The 22,431-nt window shown below is 33.4% G+C and overlaps 3 protein-coding genes across 4 annotated transcripts; 1 reads left to right on the plus strand and 2 right to left on the minus strand.

The window, feature by feature from the left end:
* Positions 1-1,271: 1,271 nt before the first annotated feature.
* Positions 1,272-10,248, minus strand: LOC115446016 (nucleolar protein 10). The gene is made up of 19 exons (XM_037441727.1): positions 9,957-10,248; positions 9,613-9,873; positions 9,396-9,536; positions 8,702-8,910; positions 8,163-8,391; positions 7,384-7,510; positions 7,127-7,295; positions 6,772-7,009; positions 6,568-6,690; positions 5,668-6,098; positions 4,406-4,468; positions 3,952-4,105; positions 3,778-3,852; positions 3,535-3,698; positions 3,005-3,206; positions 2,537-2,712; positions 2,280-2,460; positions 1,983-2,198; positions 1,272-1,583 (listed from the first exon to the last, which is right to left on the minus strand). Exons 1-19 carry the CDS (start codon positions 10,020-10,022, stop codon positions 1,341-1,343), a joined length of 3,468 nt encoding a protein of 1,155 aa, XP_037297624.1. The 5' UTR covers positions 10,023-10,248; the 3' UTR covers positions 1,272-1,340.
* A 1,308-nt stretch (positions 10,249-11,556) lies between these two features.
* Positions 11,557-11,967, plus strand: LOC115446015 (M-phase phosphoprotein 6). Its single transcript, XM_030172555.1, has one exon. It carries the CDS (start codon positions 11,557-11,559, stop codon positions 11,965-11,967), a length of 411 nt encoding a protein of 136 aa, XP_030028415.1.
* A 958-nt stretch (positions 11,968-12,925) lies between these two features.
* LOC115446028 (katanin p80 WD40 repeat-containing subunit B1) lies at positions 12,926-22,084 on the minus strand. Of its 2 annotated transcripts, none has more exons than XM_030172570.2 (16): positions 21,758-22,084; positions 21,542-21,672; positions 20,831-21,164; positions 20,346-20,544; positions 19,499-19,649; positions 18,843-19,017; positions 18,637-18,771; positions 18,499-18,555; positions 18,154-18,318; positions 17,546-17,689; positions 17,374-17,476; positions 16,776-16,908; positions 15,457-15,597; positions 14,931-15,043; positions 14,771-14,845; positions 12,926-14,542 (listed from the first exon to the last, which is right to left on the minus strand). In XM_030172570.2, the coding sequence occupies exons 1-16, from the start codon at positions 21,786-21,788 to the stop codon at positions 14,287-14,289; spliced, it is 2,343 nt and encodes a 780-aa protein (XP_030028430.1). In that variant the 5' UTR covers positions 21,789-22,084; the 3' UTR covers positions 12,926-14,286. The 2 variants fall into 2 exon arrangements, with proteins under 2 accessions (XP_030028430.1, XP_030028431.1); XM_030172571.2 differs by having other exon boundaries at positions 14,287-14,542; positions 18,694-18,771.
* Between the last annotated feature and the right edge of the window lie 347 nt (positions 22,085-22,431).

Genomic DNA, 22,431 nt, shown 5'->3' on the forward strand with positions numbered 1-22,431 from the left:
AATTGCCATGAAAGACCAGGCCATTATTGTAGGCAGCTCGAGGCTTTTAAACAGGTTGTATTTTACATCTATTCCCTCTGTTATGTTTCTCAACTTTGTTTATCTGACAGCTTGCTGTTTGTTCAGCTATGTTAAGCTGACAGCCAAATAGATTCAAGTTATATCACAATATTAGCCAATCACAACGGCCTTACGTCTGCGCACTGCAAAGGCTGCCATGCCGTCAGCACTAAGAAACAGACTTGTTATCACAGCAATGCTCCGTCCTTAGATAAATAACGCCTATGAATAATGAGGATAGACTTTAAAGAACAAAAAATATGTCTAATAAGTTCTAATAAAAATAACAACTAACAGTCAACACCGCTATGCTTAGAACAAAACAAAAGTAGCAATATAGGCATAAGCCATGTATTTTGCCCGCTCTTTATAGAATATACGCCTATACGAATGAATGAAATAGCAAGCAAATAAAATTTTTGCGATTTAAAACTCGAGAAATTAATAATTATACACACATTTTGTACTGAATTTTATTTTTATAAAATACCGAAAATACCGAAAATCCCGGTTTTTGTAAAATCAATACCGGTATTTTGAAGTTCTTAATTTGGTCCGGTATTCCGGTATTTTCGAAATCCGGGATACCGGTTTGCGACCCCTAGTTACTAGTATAACAGTTGTACCAATAAAATTTGATATTTTTTCGCATACATTAAGCCGTTCCAAATTTATACAAATATAGAGGCGTTATTTCAAGGACAGCTGTCACAGGACTCATTCTAAAATTTACAAGTATAGTATGCACGACGCAGCGGCTATGCTCGTTACCGAAACCACCTCAATAATGGGTCGGGGTAATTGTTATTCGGATTCCGCCAACATGAAAAATTATATATTTTAATTTAGAGCTTTATTAGCGTATTGACGTGTTAGTCTAATAACTAATCTAAAAAAAAGTGTAAAACTTTACACATATTTATACTTGTTATAAAAACGAGCACATAGAAATACGCACACGTCATGCATTCAACGAGTTGTCCGCAAAATAAGATATGTGTGGTGAATCCAGTGTCAAATAGAGAGACTGATGTTTTAATTATAAAAATGTTGAGAAATACTAGTACCTCCTGCAAATAGAGTGACGTTTACAGCAAATGTTACGTAGACTTACCATTTTCGTTTACATATTTAAATACTCGTGTTCTATTATAATGTGTATTTAGTGATGTGTGACGAAAAAAGATTGTGGTGATTGAAATAAAATAGAGTTCCACAAACTAATCAGTGTATTATTCATTATAATTATTACAATTTAATTGTTAAACATATAAATACAATTATTGTAAATAGTGACACATTCCCAGTGAAAAGAGTCCTATGACTATGAGAGTGAGTGCAACGCATAAGTATCGGCCCGCGATGGGATAGTGAAACAATTTGGCGTGCAGTTGAAGCGTGGACGCGTACATCAGTATAGTAGTGATGTCTTCTTGTGACGTATCTTGGTGTAAGAATGGACGTCCGCATAATTCGTGTCCCACGGACTGTGTTTTCCGACATTCCTTTGATAAACGCGCCGCCTGAAATAATAAAATAAAGCGAAGCGTAAATATAAGCATATAAATCGTAAGCGAATAATTAAGTTTAAAGAGCTTGTTCCTTTGCAAAGTTTTTTGATTGGGTAGATATTTCTTTATATAAAATATTTTTATATCCAAAACTTCGATCAGTGTGTTGTTGATCGAAAATCCAAAACAATAAATATCTAGACGTTACTTGTTACCCAAAACTATAACGTCTACAAAAGTAGCACGAATGAAATTATATTTTCAAATCTATGCAAAAAAGGGCACGTCAATTAGTTCCTAAGTCAATAAAAATACATGAATAGATTAGGTAGGCAACAAGAGTAGATGAAGTCACCTGTGCAATGTGAATCTATTTTACTTTGGTGGCAAGTGAATTAATTATTCGCTTACCTGAATAAACGGCACTATAGCAGCTGATAACCATAGCAACTGATTCAATATACTAATGCCTAGTATAGGTTCAGTTTCGGTATCTACTTTGTCCATATTCAGCAGCCACATGACTCCCGACGCCGCCCATGATATGTTCACTATTGTAAACAAACATACTGCAGGCGCCAAATCATCATTTAAATATTTCAATAACTTCCGAAATTCACCTATTGCCTACAATTATAATTATTTGATAGTATTAGTATAAAGGAATTGTATAACTTATCAATGTCGTAATAATATACAATTGATTACCCTCATCCAATCCAATGGACTGATCGTTCGATTAAGCAGGCGTTCCTTAAGGAACATTAAATGCGCCTGCAGCAACTGTGCCTGAAGGCAATAGCTTGTAATTATCGTTGCTTGCACCATGTCGTGAATAAGTGTACAAATAATCAACAAAATCTTCAGACTTAGGTTGACTTCGTGGGAGCTAAAAATTTTAATAGTGTTATTCTTCCTTCTTATTGTTTGTTCGGATATAATGAAGAGGAACAAGTGTACATTACCTTGATTCTGTCCATTTAAAAATAATGTTTCCTTTGGCCAACATCAAGTTCACTAAGCAGAGTGATAAACACATCCATATCACACTGAGGATTATGAAAAACCACAACATACGCAATAAACGCCTCGGTTTAGTGGTGGGCATTCCCTGAGGTGCGTAAGATGATAAGAGAAAAACCTGAAATAAATACTATTTTACATGGTACTCTCAGACTCTAGTAAGTACTAAAACCGACATTTTTCGGTCTCCAAATCGGGTAAATAATATTATAATTTATGTTCGTTTTGACATTGCAAATATACGTTTATTTTACCGAACACTGGAATTGATGCCTAAAATATCGACACCCTCCCCCAAACAAACTATAGCATGATAATAAAATGGTAAAACATGCACCCCTGCCTGTACCTTCCGTATAACAGACTTGAATTCAAATCATTGTTTCTAAAATAAATACATTAACACATACCCTTTCCATTAAATTCTGCAGTTGCTCGTTATCGGATATTCTAAATAAATATAATGCATACAAGAATCCCACAAAATGTAATATACTAGGGCCTATGTATGTAAACATCACGTTTCCGTAACATACTTCTTTGTAAGTATCGTATTCTAATGACGACGTTAATGCCAGGGGGACTAATTTGTAACAAAAACCTCTGTCGCGTCTGAAAACAAAATTATGAATATTTTTATTTCGGTAACTCTGATTACTTGTTACACAATATGGCTAGATGCATAATTGAGGCCTAAACAAAGTAAAATAAGGTCGCTAGATAGATACTGTCGACCAGTGACTTCGGACTATTGATAAACAAACGTTGTTAAAAGTTAAATTTCTCTAAATACTATAGTCAATTATTTGATTTGTGAGGAGGGCACATTGTAAATAAAAAATAATTACTAAGTACGCAGTCTAAACGTCTACATTAGGTACACTAAAATCTATATTTATTTAACTTATTTACTAAATATTAATTATAATTTGTATCATACCTGAAGCAAGCCATATATTGAAGCACATATCCTATAAACATAAGTACTGCTACTTGTGCAGAGTGAAAATGTGAGTAACACACAGCACACCTCGATGAATTTGACACGTCGAGCACAGGTCGCAAACCCATGATCGTTAGCAGCTTTAAGTACGGCAGCAATATCTAAAAATAATTCACCATTTAGTACAGTATCCGTGAATCCGATAATAAATCTACTTAATGCAATACAAAACACGCATACTTTCGATTTACAGTAATGTAAAATTGCCGAAGTACTCATGTACTCTGTATCTGGAGATTCAGTTATTTCTCCGATCTGAAAAAAATGACACAACTGAGTAGTGTTTATAAAAACAACATTTTTATGGATGCTTGTTACTACAAACAATGGTATAATTATTTGTATGTTACTTACATCAACACTGTTGGCATCGAGACTGGACCTCGTTGACCTTTCCATCGCTGGCTCAACAAGTTTGTCGTTTCCCAGCACATGGCTGTCCAGCAGATCACTAGCTATACGATCATTTAAAAAGTTAATATTATTCAGTTTATTGCCCATATCTATTCTTTAATTACCATTATGCACATTATACAAACGATAACATTGTAATAATCGTCCAATGATGTTGCAAACGACAGTGAACTGAATAAAGACGGTAGGTAATAAATAAATAAGTTAAAATCACTTACCACTACCGTACGATCCGTTGTCATTTTGCATCGTCTAATGTATTTTAATTATTACCCTAACTATTGTCAATAAAGAGCGTCCTCCTTTTTACTATACGTATTTTAATGTGTACTTTAAAAAGACAGTTGATAACACAGACAGGCAATGCAACATACAAATGCATAAAAATACGTACCTATCTACACATATCAATGCAACCGACCCCCCCACGATAAGTCCCATTGTCAAATAATTTCGACTACACATCGTGGTCCTAACTTACAATATCGATGAGTAGCAGTTATTTGGAGATCAAGTAAAAAGAAAATATATGACACTAACACTAAGAATGAGTTTTGAAATTAAAGACAATGCAATTTAAGAAACTCCGAAATAGGTACTGTTCATTGAACTTACGATAAGCTTGTGAGATAAAGGTGAAATTAAAAGTAGCGACACTGTTTACAAAAACAATTTAGTCATAAGATTGCCTTTAGCTATAAAACTTTTTTTTTACGTCAAAGCGAGGGCAAAGGGGTAAATGTGTCATATAATGGCTAGTAATGACTGTCGCCGTAAACATCCAGAATATCTACCAGAGGGATGCAGATGCATTTCCATTCTCTCAGATGAAATCAGACGATAATCTTTGTTTTATTTAAGTCGGCAATCCCGTAGTCATAAATCCAGCTCATGCTGGATCTGTGTGCATGACGAACGCCTAATACTTTTGAGTATAACCATGATATAATAATTACATCGCTGTATAACATCATCCATCTAGAATATATCTAGATTCATCATAATCATCTGATGGGGATGGAATTCTAACTCACTGCACATTATGTTGAAATGAGTATGAACGTTTGACTCCGAACTGCTCGAAAGAGCAATAGACCGAAGGAACGCGATGGTGCTGGCGTAATATAGGTAGGTACTTTTTAATATTGGCCAATCAATTACTTTGTTGTTTTCAAAATCACACTCTTATTAGCCGATCGGCATTTAGTGTAATAGTGGATATAAACCTTAGAGGGCGAGTTTCTAGAAATAATAAAGATTCAAGTAAAAATCATTGAATAAGTACATTCGTTACCTGTATATGGCACTTATTACTAAATATTATACTGATTAATGTGCACCTAACAAAAACAAAACCTACACGCGCATCCACGATGCACACACCTGGCATGCTTCGTACGTATGAATTACAATAGGCAGTCACAAACGCTTTGTGGGGAAAACGGGACTAATAAAAGAGGAGCTACAATGATGTATACTGGGTAATACATTTATTTGGCGACGCATTCATCTTTGAAAAAGTATTTTACCAAAGTACATAAGTTGAAGGAAATAATTTATGAACTACATTATTCCTGCTACTTATCAAACACAGAAATTACATAATCACATACAGAAAATAATAGACAGTTTAAACAAATTTGTGTGTTTATTGATCATAACATTTTAGGCAGTTTCTTTTTCATTAAATATCCTGTTTTACGTACAAACTGTTTTCTTTCTTGATAATGTTTTTTTATCATCTTGTGATTATCCTTATCTGATTTTTTACCTCTCATAGAAAATTTCATTTCTCTATTGCCTCCTGTACCTGAGACTATCGTTGAAAACCCTTCTTTGGCTATTCTGTCTCCTAGACTGGATTTGTTAACTCGTGTTACACTTTTAACTATGTTGGTCGGTTTTGGTGCACTGTTAAACTCGTAAAGCTTTTCTTCTGCATCAGGTTCCTGTTCTTTATGTTTTTTCTTTAGCAGTTTGTGTTGTTTTTTCACTTCTTTCTGCCACGAGCGTTCATCGTCCGAACTGTCGTCGCTGGTTTCGTATAATTCTATATCCGAATCTTTTTCTTCTGCCTGTTCAGTATCCTGTAATAATGAATAACAAATATTTCCATTGATTATACTACAATAAATAGGGTATTGACATAGTCACTGCTGAAATATCGTTTAAAATATTTTGTTTGTCAGTCTTATTTTGTGTAAAAGCCTTTTTTTGCCGTTATGACAATATTAGGGAATGTGCTATTATATTATTTATTATAAGGTACCCCGAATACGTCACATTACCGCTTTATTATTTTAGATTTAAGGATAAATTTAAAGAACCCATAGATCATCATCATCATTGGTAATTAACAACATGAGATGATTAAGTAGTATTGATGAAGTAGTGGTTTGTCCGTTGAAGATACGAGGTTCGATGTGCATCTACAAATGTTATCAGACGGAGTCTGAAAGGGCCTGAATTTTAACATCGGATTTCGAAAGTGCAGGCTAGTTGCACAAACCAGCCCAATAAATAACACATGCATAAATTATTAATATATTATCTTACCTGTATAGACACTGCTTCTTTTCTCGGTTCCCTGTTTTTATCAAACCTTGATAAAACTGGATTAAGTAGACGATACTCTTCGGCTTCTTTATCAACCTCGAAATCAGGATTTTCAAACAATGCCTGCAAAAATTTAATTAGATTTATAGAAATTAACTTAACACAATGCAAATAATAAAAAAAAGACATTTGGTCAACACATACTTTAAATCTATCGTCATGAAGTAAATTCGCAGTAGGTTTCTTTTTCTTTCGTCCTTCGTTATCCAGCAGTTTAGAAGCCAAATCTCTATTGACTTTCGGTAGATTGTCTTCGACTTTAATACGAGATGGTCTCTGCTGTTCAATTTTTTCCCTGATCTTTCGTTTTTTATACTGTTCGAATGCAAATGGATCTGCAATCGATTTAGCTCTCTTATAAAGTCTGACATCCACAAAGTATCTGAAAAAAAAGCATTAAAATCACATTACTATTGTATTTACTTACTGACAATATGCTTCAAGCCAACTCCGCATTGAAAAAGAGTAATGGCAGAGGAAGGATAGATACATCACTTACCCATGCATATATGCCCTCAACAGATTTGTTCCAAGTAAATGATCAAGACCAAGTGACTCCAATTCCTGTTTCGTAATAAATTTGTAGTCATCATACATAGTCTGTGAAGCTGTGATTTCAAGTTCATCAGTCAAATTATCTAAGAATGCACACCATCTTGGTGCAGGACCTGAAAGATAAAATTATAGTGTTGGTATTAAATTTCTTGCTGAAATGTATTGTCTTTGCATGACATAAGTTGAACTAATATTGCTTACCTAATGAAGGTATATAATAAATTTGCATCTTTTGATCTTCAACTGCCATCATGTTTAATCCAGTATTTGGTATAACACATAAATCATTGAAATCCACAGAGGATTCAATACTTGTATACTGTTTCCCCTAAAAAAGAAGTATTTGCTATATTATCTTCTGTGTACTATAATAAATCAATCAAGTGTAAGTAGGACTTGTGCACCAAAGGTTCCATACAAATTGTAGGTAAGGTATCTAAACATATAAGTTATTGAACTTTTTCAAGGTTCGCCCATCGAAAACTTTATCTGGTATTCAGAGTACCTACGTTTTGCTCTTCCCTTAAAATCATCCCTAAAACATATATAACTAATAATTAATTGGGTAAGTTCATAGGTAGGTAAAAGAAAAAAAAACACTTCTAACAATATTCCTCTAACTAAAAGACAAACTCAACTTTAACATTTGATCCCTAGACACAGTTATTGCACCAACCGTAAAAAAATTAAATTCGATTTTTTGCTATGAAAGTTCAAACATATTATGGTTTCAGATATTTTTCCTTTTCCCATGCTGTGAAACATTTTTTCTTGCTAAGTTTAATAATTCTGGGACAATGAGGTGTACTCTATAAGTTTTGATTCCCCTAGTATTTGCTACAAATGTTAACTTGATATCTCTAAGAAAATTTGAAAAAAAGGTATTGAAAGGCAAACAGACAACAAAGTGAGCCTATAAGAATTCCCTTTAAGGTATGAAACCCTAAAAATACACATAATGTATAGTATAAAGGACATACAGTATTCTTATCCCATATTTTGACAATAGTTGAATCCATGGAATACACATAATTCATTTTCTTGTGAAAATCAATAGACTTTATAGGTATTTCATTCATATGGTCCTTGACTAATAATGGTTTACTAGATCTGATGTCATAGATCAGTACATGTCCAGTGCTGGAACCCACTCCAATATTGAGGGCTCCATCAAATTTTATAGCTGTTATAGCAGGTAAAGCATCATTTCTGAAAAAGAAAAACAATCCTTAATGAGGATTTTACTAAATATTGAATAACAAACATATTTTGGACAAAATATCACCAAAATATGTATGAATACTTATAACTATTTCAAAAGACACAATCTGTTATTAAACCAATCCTAGAAACTAAATTAAAAATTTTGACCTGTGTGGACTGAAAGATGCTTAAGACAGTTTTAAAAATAAAATAAAACTCTACCTTTGATTATGTACGGTTCATAAAAATATGGTAATATTATATAATAAACATATTAAAAAAAAATCAAGTAAATACATAATAAGGATGAACTAACTTATATTCTGAGTCAGTGCAGTGCAAAGCACAATCTAAGGTTCCTTGTAGTGACTTGGCACGGGGGTCCCATGCCTCAACATGACCACTTTCAGTGCCCAATAACAAGAGCCCATGATCCTCGCTAACTGTACAACAATTGATTTCAGTTGCTTTTGTCACATAGGGTGCTAGAAATTGACCAATCTCTAAATTTAACCTGTAGACTTCCTGAAAATAATTCAATATAGTTAATAATTGTTACATTAATATTGCTACACCAATGAAAGTAAGTTGATAGAAAATCTCAGCACATCTCAGCTAAACCCCACATATATTATCTTATGCCAGGTGGCTCAAAAGGCATAGCTTGCAATTTCAAGTTGCATCCTTGAAGACAATATTTTTCAATAATGTGATTGTGAGGATTTTGAATGTTGTGGCCTGGTAAACAGAGTCCAAAATTATTATCAATGAACATATATGCATGGCTTGCATGCAGCTTTAGCAAGGAGGCCAAAAGTTAGTTTTCACATTGTCTAACTGCAGACATTAAGTTAAGAAGAAAAATTTTATTGATTTTTTCAAATATTATTATTTACTTGTTGTTCTGCCTCTTAGAGGCTTAATTTTGATTTAAATCCTCACTGTACACTTATCAAAAATGAAAATAAGAAGCCAGGTATAACAACCTTTTAAACGAAGAAGATACATACCGATGAGGCACCAACCACAAATAAGTCACATGAAGGACTATGATATGCTATATCTCTACCAAACCGTGGAACTCTCAGTCTGTAGTGCCTGCCATGGCCCACATGGAATTCTATATAACGGTCACATTGAAGAAACACAATCTATAAGAATACACAAGAAATATCATTAATAAACTTAAACATAATAATAAAAAAATCATATACATGTTAATACTACCTTTGTATAATCTTCACTCAAAATTTCAAATTTAACTACTTCAGAATCTAGACATCTTTCAAATTTCAGTGATAAATTATTAACGTCAAAACATTTTATTCGTGGTTTGTAAATTCCTGTTGCCATAATGTACTGTCCATCTTTAGACACACGAAGGTTCGTGCTCACGCCTGGCATGTCAAATTCTTGGATTAGCTCGATACGTCTTCGGAGATCCACATTTTTTTTCAAAAGGGCTCGTTTCTTTCTTTCTGACAGCCACTGGAAAGTAGGTTATCCATGTTATAATGTTTGTTAAGCTAAACTTAAAATTAAGTTTTATGAAAGAACAATATTGTACTTACGTCTGGCAAAGATTTTCCAACACTTAAGTTGTAGATTTTAACATTATCTATTTCCGATACTTGCATATTTGCTAAACTTTGCGAAACTAGTTACAACAATATTTAGAAAACTCCGTAGATACAATTTTTTTTCAAACATGAACTCTCCCGCCGCAGCATGCTAGAGAAAAACAATGTTTTCCTATTTTTCTTTTAACAAATTAAAGCAAAGAACTTAAAGGCTAAATCTAATTCTTTAGTCCATGCGAAATGTGCATGCCATGCCGATATAAATAATATTGACAATCGTTGTCAGTTGATTTTTTTTAGTCTATCCTTTATATTAGGAAGGCAATGGGTTCCAGCCCATACAGCCTGATCATACTGTCAGTTGAGACTTGACAATTATGACATATACAGTATTATACAAATATAAAAAAAATATGAGTATCAATAATCAATATCTTTTAGTTGAACTAAAACCAGCGGCGACATATTTTTGCACGTACTACAGATAAGAGCGTTGCCGTAATCCGTTTTCAAAAATTTTGTAAATAATGCCATGTACGAATTTCTCAGAGAATTTACAGGACTCAGAACAATAACAATAGAGGACAGGCTATAGTCTTTCGACCATACTGCCTACAAAACAAAGAGAATTATATAAATGGAAACTACAAACCATGTATAGTTATTATCAAAGAGAATTATAATATAGTTATTATATTGAACTCAGAACAATGACATTTTGAGCCCTCCATATCTGAAGGCTTGACACCTGACTTCCCAAGTCTATCAAGTGTCAGTGTCAAGTGACACTTTGAGTTATGACAAGTAGAGTTGGGTAAGGCACGACGTGAAAAAGAGTTTGCAAGAGTAGCCTCTTTTTAAAATTCAGCCGGTACAATGTCCTACTTCAAATGAGGCGAGCCGTACTGAGGCTCGGCGCTTCAATGCGCTCCTTACAGTATTTTGTAATATTAACACTCAAAATATTTCCCTCTTGCATGCATCTCGAAATACGTAGTATCTCTAAGTAGTCTGTGATCTCGAAACGCAATAACGTAATGTGCATGGTAGAATAAAGTCCTATTGTAATTTGTAGCATGCGGTTCTCTACCTCTCTGTCTTCGCCCTATAGTTTATCAGAGACGGAGAATGACTAACGCGACTGCCGCGACATAAAATTTGAAGTAGTACAATAATAATTTTGAGACATTCTTACATATTGACGTCATGTACAGGACAAATGTACCGCCTCTTGTATGTCCTACTCAAGTCAACATTAATGACAAGTTGCAGTCTGCACATCTTCCATCATCGTAAACGCGAAGTTGAAACATTAATAATATTTATTATTATTTTGGAGCACAATAACAATGTAAATAAATAATTTGTGTTGCGCAGAATTTTAGAACATTGAAAACTACGTTTTACTTTTTATACTGTACCGTGTTATTCAATATTCACCCGAACAAGTGTGGACAATAAACGTGTTTCGTGACTAGTGCGTGAGGTCCTTATTGCTCAGTGGTTAACGCAGTCTATATTTTATAAGGTGTGCTCTTAACTGTTTTGTCTTCTTATAACCATAGGATCGTAAATCAAAATATTTAGCACCATGGCGAACATTACTACAAAGAAACCTCAACTCCCAAAATCAGTATTGGATATGAAGTTTATGAAAAAGACTAAAGAAAGAATAGAAAGAGAATTAGAAAACACGCATGACCATGGCAACTTATACTCCAATATTATTACAAATGAAATGCGCAGTGCTTCTGGAAATTATATTTCAGAATCAAGTTTTTTATACTGCGAGGATTTAATAGAAGGTAGACTTTCATTTAAAGGCATGAACCCAGATATTGAAAAATTGATGGTATTAGAAACACAAGCCGAACAACCTAACAGTGAAATGCAAAAAGATGTATCTGATGAAATTTTAGCTAAGAAATTCAAGGCATTTAATAAAAGGAAAAGACCTATGGAAACTCCTAGCAAATATTCATTCATTAAGAAAAGAAAGTAGTACTCACAATATTATTTATGAAGCCAGAATAACAAGTACAGTAGAGTGTCAATGATCTGAATTATTTAGGGAACATAGGTGTTCATAAACTAGTTTATTGGGGTAGTCAAGCCACATACTTTCATGTATCAACCAATATACCTATAAAACATACATTTATAATATATTGTTTATCAGAGTAGTAAGCAAGATATGAACAACAGGTAGCTTAAGGAACGTAGTATTGTTTCATCAATATTTTACTTAATTGTGAACTGTTGAAGAGAGCCTAGCTGTTTGGTTAAACAGTTTTCAGATAATCAATGCTTTATTGTACTATAACTATTGTAATTTTTAACCAACTTTCCCTTAAAAGTATGGGGAAGGATCTACTATATCATATAAGAATTTATGAACATTCTAGTTATAAAGGAGTAAGATTTAATTTCTTGTTTCCTTGAATTCTTCTGAAAGTTACACAATACACACTGATAGCCAGAAATTGTTTTTGTTAACGCCTTTTAGTAGGATTACTACTTCACTTGTGTTTATTTGCATCATTATGATTTTGAATTAATTGTTATTTGTGTTTTATCATACAGCACACTGTTTGTGCTTTAATGAATCTGACTGGAAAATCAACAGGATTGCGTGTTAGTATTATATAAATTTAACTTGACTGTGACTTAACTTGACACTTAATGTAAAACCAATTTTCACATTTATTTTGTGTAGTAGTATGATGTACTGACTAATGATTTTTATGTGTCTGCTAAAATTATGTAAATGTTTTGTAAACCTTAGCACACATACTGCCATATGTCTGGATAGTGACAATATTCCAATTAAATGAGAAAAATTAAAATATCTACCAAACCTTTGTTTTTGTTATGTTTGTTAGTAATAGAGAGTGGGAGGTGATGTTCCATATATGTTCCATAGGTGTTATAGCTCTCCTGTACAAAATAAAAAATATATAGACTTTAAATATTATCTTTTATTTTATTCCAAAAAAATGTTAGGTGTATAATAATTTAGTTATTACAATGGCCTATGCCACCGCTTTGCCAGTAATGTTAGGTAGCTGCTTTTCACATTTAATAAATACCTAATTCATTATCATCATGTTAACATTATCTTAATCACAAAATGTTTAATATTATAATGCTACAAATAAGTATACTGCAATACAAGAAAAAAAATGCTTCTAAAAACGACTACAATCCAAAAAATAATTGAACTTAATATATGGTATAAATAAGATGTTATTAAAACACAAGCAAAGTAATCTTCTCCATTCAGTTTTTTATGTTTATATACACATTTGATATTTTTTTGGTGTTGTCTAAGTTAAATAGAAAATTGTGTTTTGTATGTTTGTTTGTTACTTAACAAAGCTGGCAATTTAATAGACACCAGCTTTGAAAAATAATACTGTTTTGTTACTGAATGTAGTCAGTCTAATTTCTGTAATTTAGTATAATATTTATCTTTACATATACAGTAAACAAAAACTACATATGAACAGACATTTTTTTTGCAGTATATCTTCATCTGCTCTATATGTTGTTATAGTAAGATGATATTGACATCATCCTGATTACCCAAACATACTAAAAACATACATTTTCTGATATCAATAATAATAATTGAAAATGCATGTTGGTTAATAATAAATGCGTAATTATATTGGTTGGCTATGTAAATCAATTTATAAATGTATTATCTGGTCTTATGACATGCAGGTTCGTATCGGTCTAATAATCCATTGGAATAATCGAGTTAGGAATGATCTAAATTCTAAAAACCATCATATTTTCATCATTATGAAATTGGGTAACTTTGCAAGTTGACTGAAATATTCAAAACAGTTGAATATAGTAAATAAGCATTAAGTAAATGAAAGGAATGAAATTTGGGTATCGAATTCAAAGCCTCATTTTCTTTAGTTGAAAAAATTTACATTCTGCATACTTAAATACTACTAGGTTAAATATGATCATTTTTTATTCAAAGTGAAATCGTTAACTGCTATTTGCTATCATTTGCAGTAGAACTGTTTTATTTTGGTGTTCTTTTTTTATTTGAATTTTGATAGAGTATAAATAATCCATCAAAAGCAATTTACAGGTTACATTTTGTTAAACTTTATGTGACACTTTTGTATTTCTGTTAGCAAAAATATTGATAATTATTGATAATATTTTTACTTTCGTATTTCCAAGTACTGCATTAAGTTGGCGTATTATATAAAATGCAAACAATAATATATATGATTTTTTTTTATGTATCATTACTATTATTAGTGTTATAAGGCACGCGAATTGCTAGACAAATGTTTTAGTCAAGTCCTTGCTGCATGAGAATATGTAGGTCCCTGAAGGCGGCGCCGAGACGGCCCTGCAGCGTCTGACGCTTGAGCAGGAAGGCGCGCACGTCGAGCAGCAGGCGGTGGATCTGCGCGCACTTGGCGTAGCGCTCCTCGCGCGGGATGTCGACGCCCAGCGTGCGCACCGGCGCGCTCACGTTCGCGCGCACCACCGACGAGAAGTTGCGCACTATCAATCTTAACGCGTTGCATCCGCACTGCATGTATCTGTAATACAGTACGTGTTAAACTACCCTACTTTTATAGTACCTCTTTAATGTATAATTATGATATTGTTTATAGTCACTAGTCATAGAGCTATCTATTTTTTAGTAAAATTTATTGATATTTTCGTCTAAAATAGTACCAAATAAAATACAAAAATAAAAGTAAATAAATTTCTTAATTCATAGGTTAATATTGCAAAATATTTTTGTGGGTAATTTTGTTACTTACGATTCGTATTTGCTCTGCAATAATTCGTATATTTTTGGTAACATTAGTAAACACATATCTAAATTCCATAAGGACCTGAAACAGAGATAAATAATGTTTAACTATAATAAATTTCAATTGATTTAATTAATATAGCACAAAAACTAAAATTGTCACTTACGGTTTATGCGCCATAACATTCAGAATGTCGAGTATTACTGAGGTATCCTCTAAGGCGATGACAGACTCCAAGGCTGCTTTTAAACTTTTATTGACTCTTACTGAATGGAATATCTGCAAAAAAAAAATCATCTCAACATATTTTTTTTTTTTTATAAATATTTTCACCCAGGGAAGTGCATATTTTAAGATAGTATGGCCACTAAACTTATTGGCCCCAACTTTCGAGACGGAACCATTAGTATCTGACGAAACATGGCGAATGCGCGGCATGCACCCCATTCGTATGCACATTTACATGATAAATCTGGCATCAGATTGTTTACAGTGTTATTAGTTCAGAGTTCTATCAAAGATGATTAATATGACTTACCAGTAACTGATTTATCGATTGAATGAATTATGATAATATGCACGTATGACTCTTTGTTAGCGTGACCGTCATTGTGATCTCATAAAGCTTAAAAGGTAGGGTTATAGATTTGTGTAGGTATAATATTAACTCTGTAGTTAATTGAGTATGTGACCTGTAAAGCGCGTTGTCGAGCGGTGAGCACGGCCATCATGGAGTCGTGTCCGCGCATCATGACGCCGAGCACCTCCTGCTCGCTGGGCTCGGCGCCGCCGCCGCGCGCCCCGCGCCGCGCCGTGCCGCCCACCAGCCCGCGCTACAAATCACTTCATTTTAATACATACTAATCATAATATTTTTTCATAACTAGTAAATTTATTAATAGGGTGTTTGACTGGTGTAACCAACAAATATAAAACTGCTCCAGGAGAAAGAATAGTGGGCGACAATATTTATCAAATAGATTTTTTTGTTTAAAACGTATTATAAATATTTTAAATACGTCATTAAAATTTTTAATTTTTAATCTGTATCCCTTGCGGCCTAAAACGACGCGATGCCGGCCGCCATTCCTAGTGACGTCATCTCTCATAAACTTTGCATCATTCAATACAATAAATATATAGTAACGACTGCATGACACATAGAACGACAGATGGCGCGCACTCATAATTTTTAAAAAAACGAGGTTACAAAAACCATAGTTTATATTTGACACTTATATTAAAACATTATTTTTTTAGGTAATGTAACAACTTTATAACATAATATACAACTATAAACTTACATTGAAATGAACTTCACAAAAATAAATCGTCGATTTATCCGACGTATATTTTGGATCTCGTCGTGCTAAAGTCCACCACTTCTTTCTTAAATCTTTTGATTTTGGCACATGAATGAATAATTTATCGGGATTATGTGGTGTTGAGTTTTTACGTTAAGGCACTGAACAATATTTATATGCCGGCATATACATTTTTTGTGGGAAAAGTAACAACTAGCACTAACTAGCATAGCAATTTGTTTTGTTGTAAGGTGCAGGTTAGGTGTCGAATGTTTGTATATGAGCGATGACATCACACAGGGATAACGTCACGTGACAACGCGTTTTAGCGCGAAATTATAAATGATAAAAGAAAATCACGGATATTTAATAAATTGAGCATATTTTAACAATAAAAATATAATTCAAGCTATAAGTGAATAGTCCTCTATCATAGTACATACATTTTAAAAAATTGTCAAACACCCTATTATTAATTCGTTCAAAGGTGTACACATTTTTGACAATAATATCTTTGTTATATAACCCATATTTAAAAATATAAAAAAATTGGGTATGTATAATATTTCGTTTGCAATTGGAGTAATGTCTTTCGAAAAATCTGTAGGAAAATGTATAAAAAATTTCAGAAAATCGATCACTGCAGCGATTTTGTCGTACACAGGTGTTTTAATATTATGCAATTTAAAGACGATGCGTGTACTTACTGGTAAGAATTCATCCAGATCAAGCCCCACTGGTCTGTCGGTACTATATGGTATGAATTCCGGTTCTGGGTCAGCAGCCTCAACACTTCGGCTAACGGGAACGGTGTCGCTAGTGACACTATCCACTCGTCGTCTGAAAACACATTGGTAAGTTAAATCAAATTAGTCATTAATACTGGTTTTAGGTTTTCCCAGAATGAGGACTACCTATGTTAGTAGTTATCCAAGGATAGTTTGACTTAATCAATATTTAATTAATAATATTATGATATAGTAATAATATGTTTCTCAGTGCTTTCGGCCTTGACAGCCTTCGCAGTGCGTAGGCATAGAGGCACTGTGATTGACTAAGCTTTACAATTTACTTCAGTTGGCTGTCGAAAAAAAAAGGGAAACAAAGCCACAGAAAATATGAAATTGCTGATAAGTATTGTTTATAAATACGGATGTAAGTATCGATAGAGACATGAACAGTGGCGAATAGCACGACTAGTTAATCTCCTCCAGTGATACAAGCTCGAAAATCAAGAATAACATAGATGTCTCTGAAATAGGAAGGGTAAAATCTTTCTATCCACTAATAATCATATTTATTTACCTTGTATTTTCGCTGGGTGATCTGGTAAATGAAAGCGAGCGAGGACCCAAAGTTGGAGGACCCAATGACACCTCACTATTGCTCTGGCGCAAATTGCTTGAAGCTAAAAAATAAACTGTAAGTTCAAGTATCCAATGAATAAAATGAAATAAATATATTCCCTAATACTTACATAAGTCAGTTGTCGATTTCGTTTCTTTATAGGAATTGTGCCTGTTAAGCGAGCTTGCCGTGACAGAGCTGGTAGTGTAATCCCTTAAGGCGGAGGTTGGTGCTGTCCCGAATATTTTATCTTCTTTATTATTCTCCACCAACCCTACATATTGCAAATAAGCTTTGAACATTATATTATGAAGTTACGATTCGCAAACCTTAAGCTTTAAAGCTAAGAACATATTTATTTAGTTTTTTTACGCTATCTTTTTTTTTTATATAAATTATCCGATATATTTTTTTTAGTTTCTTTATCATCCGCAATGCAAACAGCTACTGATCAACTTTTAAACAACATTGACTAATTAATAACCGCTGTATAGTTTATATGTGATTCATAGTTACGCAAAGTTTTGTCTCGATTCCTCCGACGTTAAATTTCCCTTAGCATAAGAAAACAAGACACTTATTAACATCACAGATGCATACAGCGTTTATTAGTAAGGCGGCATGTGTGGAGTGTGGACGCAATATATTTTGATACAAGATTTAAGTTATTAGTTCATAAAAGCAAATACCCAAAAAGGCTTAGTAAAGCATAGTCTGAAACTAAGTATCAGTACTTACTAGAATAATTTTCAGTTCTTTTCTCTACAATACTGTAATGTTCCTTGGTGGAGGTGGGGATGCGGGAGTAGTGCTCGGGGCGCTGTCGCTGCGGCGGCGCGGGCTCCAGCATGAGTTCTCGCAGGGACGTGCTCACTGCAGGCTCTTTTTCCAGCGGCTCTTGTACTACATATTAGTCATAGTGTGGATATCTCAATTATTATTATACAACATATAATCTTATATTTAGCACACATAGCCAATATTTAGTATGAATTACACAAAAAACGCTAGTTTAAAATGAAATTCTTGATCTAAAGTATTGTATACATATTAATGTGGTAATTCAGTTTTAGAAATGTTTACCTGTTATGGAAAAATCTTCAGAGGACAAACTGTTGGCTGGCGGTGGGGTGCGCGTCACTGAAAACCATTTTTACAAATATAATGGAATTATATTGCTTATTTAACTGAACAGATTAAGTCGCGTAATTGAAAACTCACACGCTCGAGAGGGACGGAATATTTCAGAGTAGTCATTAAAATTGGATATAATGGCACCTGAATCCTCATCAGCTTCTGTCCCTGATGTAGATTCCTCAGCTGTTTTTTCGTCTAGCAGTGTTGGCCTGTGTAAAACTGCAACAATTGATTATACTTAAATGGAATTTCGGACAGATTAACAGTACTTAACGAGAAGTAATAACAACCTTCTTTTGGTGGTTTTTCCTTTGAGAAACTCTTGCGCACAGAGTGTCCTTTTTGGAATGGAGAAAGGTCTCGAACAAATGGCGGCGATACAGGCGGTGGCCCGCCAAATGGATGCACTTTATTGAGATCGACAACCATTAAAACCACATATGTTGAATGGAACGATCCTGCTATCTGAAAATATTAAATATTTTCGCTAGGGGCTGTTCAAGTATTACGTAACGCAATTTTTGAAGATTTTTGTCCCTCCACCTCCCCCCACGTAATGCGCCGTAACGTTTTCCTGTAGGATCCCGCCCCCCCCTCAATAAGTTATGTAACTAATTACAAATTTTTGTCGCAAAGTATCGGAAAATCGATAAAATACCTATATTATTTTATTAAAATGAAAAATCCAATGTTACATGACGCATTGTACGAACCCCCGATCCCGCGCCTGTAACGCGTCGTAACGTTTTTCAAGACCCCCCCTCCCCTACAAATTGCGTTACGTAATACTTGAACGGCCCCCTAACCAGAATCATATAACTTATTTTGTAAATGTTATACAAATACCAAAATAATCTTCTAGCTCTCAATAGATCTTTACATGTTATGAAAAATAAAATATTTTTTTTTAATGATGTATTTACTTATGAGATCATTACGTACATACCATTTGTGTCTGTGCTACTGTTATGTCATGGATTTGACCCCAATGCCCGTGAACTGTGTCAAGTATCCGGGCTGGTTCCCATCCAACAACATGTAAACCATCATTAGCACATCCTAATAAGGTGGTTCCGTCATCACTGAACACCATATGTCTGGAAAAATAGAACTTGATGTAGATTGTAGATGGCATAATACTGAGGTACTATTTATATTAAATGCATTATTAATTGTACATTGCTAACAATCAAACACTAATTATCATATTCTGTAATATATTGTCATTGGTTTGCCTGTTATGAACAACATAGGCTTCATGCTACTACATAAAGCTTATGAATTTGAAGTTTGAATGCTCTAAACTCTGGAGTTGCTATTTTTTAAGGGATCTCCAAAAAAGGAGGTTCTCAACTCATGTGTGTACTTTTTAAAATTTAAATATATAAATAAAACTGAAATATCATAATAATTTATTTTTTTATATGTGGGACTATTCATAAATTACAGCAAAGATTAAGGAGTGGTCAACAAAGTGTGACATTATATGGCAAAACCTAAGATATCAAAATATAAAACATAAACTATAAATGAAAAATAATATAAACCATATATTATGTTTCATAAGTAAGAAGCTACATTTGAATCTTCAATTGAAAATTGCTTTTTGGTCCGGGAAGGACCTTGACAATGTGGTGTTGCAAGCAAGAGCTTGTTGAACATACATATAAAATCAGCAAACTAAACAGTGCTAGATCAAAGAACACATATTAAATCATATATCTTAGTACCTTGAGCATACCAAATATTTATGTTAAATAAATAAAATGTATATTGTGTTATCATTATCTCACCTAATTGAAGTATTTTCTTTTTCAAACTTTGATACCAATTGGAATTTCTCCATGTCCCAAAAATTGACTGTTCTATCCGTACTACAACTAGCAAGAAGGAATTCATGTGGATGGAATTTTACACAGGTTACTGCAGAGGTATGCTCTGCAAACTCTTGAAGTACTTTGCCAACACGCACATCCCAGACCTTAACTAGACCTAAAACAAAAAAAAATCATATAATGTTATTTTAGTTGATGGATCAATTGTATTATGTGTGTTACATTTACAAAATGATAGAATGAACTTTTATTCTATTGTGTTATATACCTCTTTATAATAACTGTGTATCTTACTATATATACATTATTGTAGGGTCAGGTTGGTGAAGATGTTACAATGTCTTTACTAAAAGTAATTGAATATACTAATACAAATATTTGTATTAGTTAAATCCAGTAGACTTCCAAAGGCTAAAGAATAAGATAGATGAAATAAAACAAACCATCTTCACATGCAGAGGCAATCCATTGTCCATCAGGACTGAACTGAAGACTGTTGACTGGCAGGCGGTGGCTTGAGTAAGTGACAATGCATCCTCTTTTCCTTGTGTCCCATAACTTAATGCTGCTGTCACATGACCCTGTTGTCAAGTAGTCTCCATAAGGATGGAAGTCCATACATTTTATTGCACCTTTGTGACCAGTGAAGGTCCTTAAAAGTTTAGCTGCTTCCAGGTCCCAAATCTTGAGAGCGCCAGTCTGGGAGCCGGCACATACTAAGTCTTCAGAATGCCCAAAGCATACACATTCTACTGGAGTTGTATGACCACTTAAGCTCTAAAAAGAATAATAGTAGATTTAGTATCAAAAATAGAATGAAAATAAAAGTTATGTTTGAAATATACTAATACAGAGTTGTTGTTTACCAATAAAATATTTCATAATAGAAACCCCTAATAATGTCTAATATTTCTACAGTAAGATAAAAGACTTGGAATACAACACTTACACATTTTGGTGCTGTGATCATATTCTTGTTAGTTTTTAATTTGTTTTTTTTTTAACTATGCAGTATGAGGAAATGTATTATACAAGGATAAAATTATAATTTTTATACATTATTAACCATTATTCATCCCAAAATCACATATAAGTTGTAAGCTAGTGTCCTTTCTAACATACCTTTATACCACAACAAAGAATTTGATACAAACCATCAAGCAACTTTGTCGTCCAATAGCCCACAAATTGACTTTTTTGTCGTCACCACCAGTCGCCAGTACCTGGTTTGACTTATGTCCCATGGCCAGGCAGTTGACATTTGCCTTGTGAGCAACAAACTCTTCTGCAAACAAAATAAAATAGTTACTGACAAAAAGCACACAACTCGATTGTCGAAAAATATGTATTTAAAAAAATAAACGTCATACGTAGTTTCCATGATCTTCGTACACTTTCCATGGTAATTTTTAATCATGTATATTCCATGTATGGGAATGTAGCCTTGTTTTTGGGTTCAATGTTTATAGGGATTATAGATGCATCACTTCAATATATTTATTCTGATAAACATTATGAAAATATGTCAAAAAAGATTCGTGCTTTTGGCAGATATTAGTACACTGCGATTTGTTATACTACAATAAATGGATTTTGTAATGGTTTGATAGTATGATTTCGAATTCCAATTCACTATTACCACTTGTTCATACACACAAATTTTAGATTGACAGTTGACACTGTAGTTGATATTAATTGTCTCTGGTTGACACTTGACACTATTTAGTGTCTTGACACTATTTATTCGTAAGTCTCTTGTAGATAGGGAGTAGCAGTAGATAGTTTAGAGTAGAAGGAGTAGTTATAAACGTTAACTTATTACGGTTATAGTAAAAATGGTATAATACGATTATTATACCGATTATAACGATGTATTAGCTAAAATTTTACACAAATTATCTTCTTTGTTATAAACAATTACCTACTATTTTATATAACACTGCTTTGTTTATTTTCTTATCTGATTTGAAATTTTGTTAACATTCTATGATTGATAGATTCATAACTATAAGTAAACGTCCCTATTTGAACAAATGCAAAAAAA

This window comes from Manduca sexta, chromosome 23 (assembly GCF_014839805.1).
Source record: "Manduca sexta isolate Smith_Timp_Sample1 chromosome 23, JHU_Msex_v1.0, whole genome shotgun sequence".
NCBI classification, from domain to species: domain Eukaryota; kingdom Metazoa; phylum Arthropoda; class Insecta; order Lepidoptera; family Sphingidae; genus Manduca; species Manduca sexta.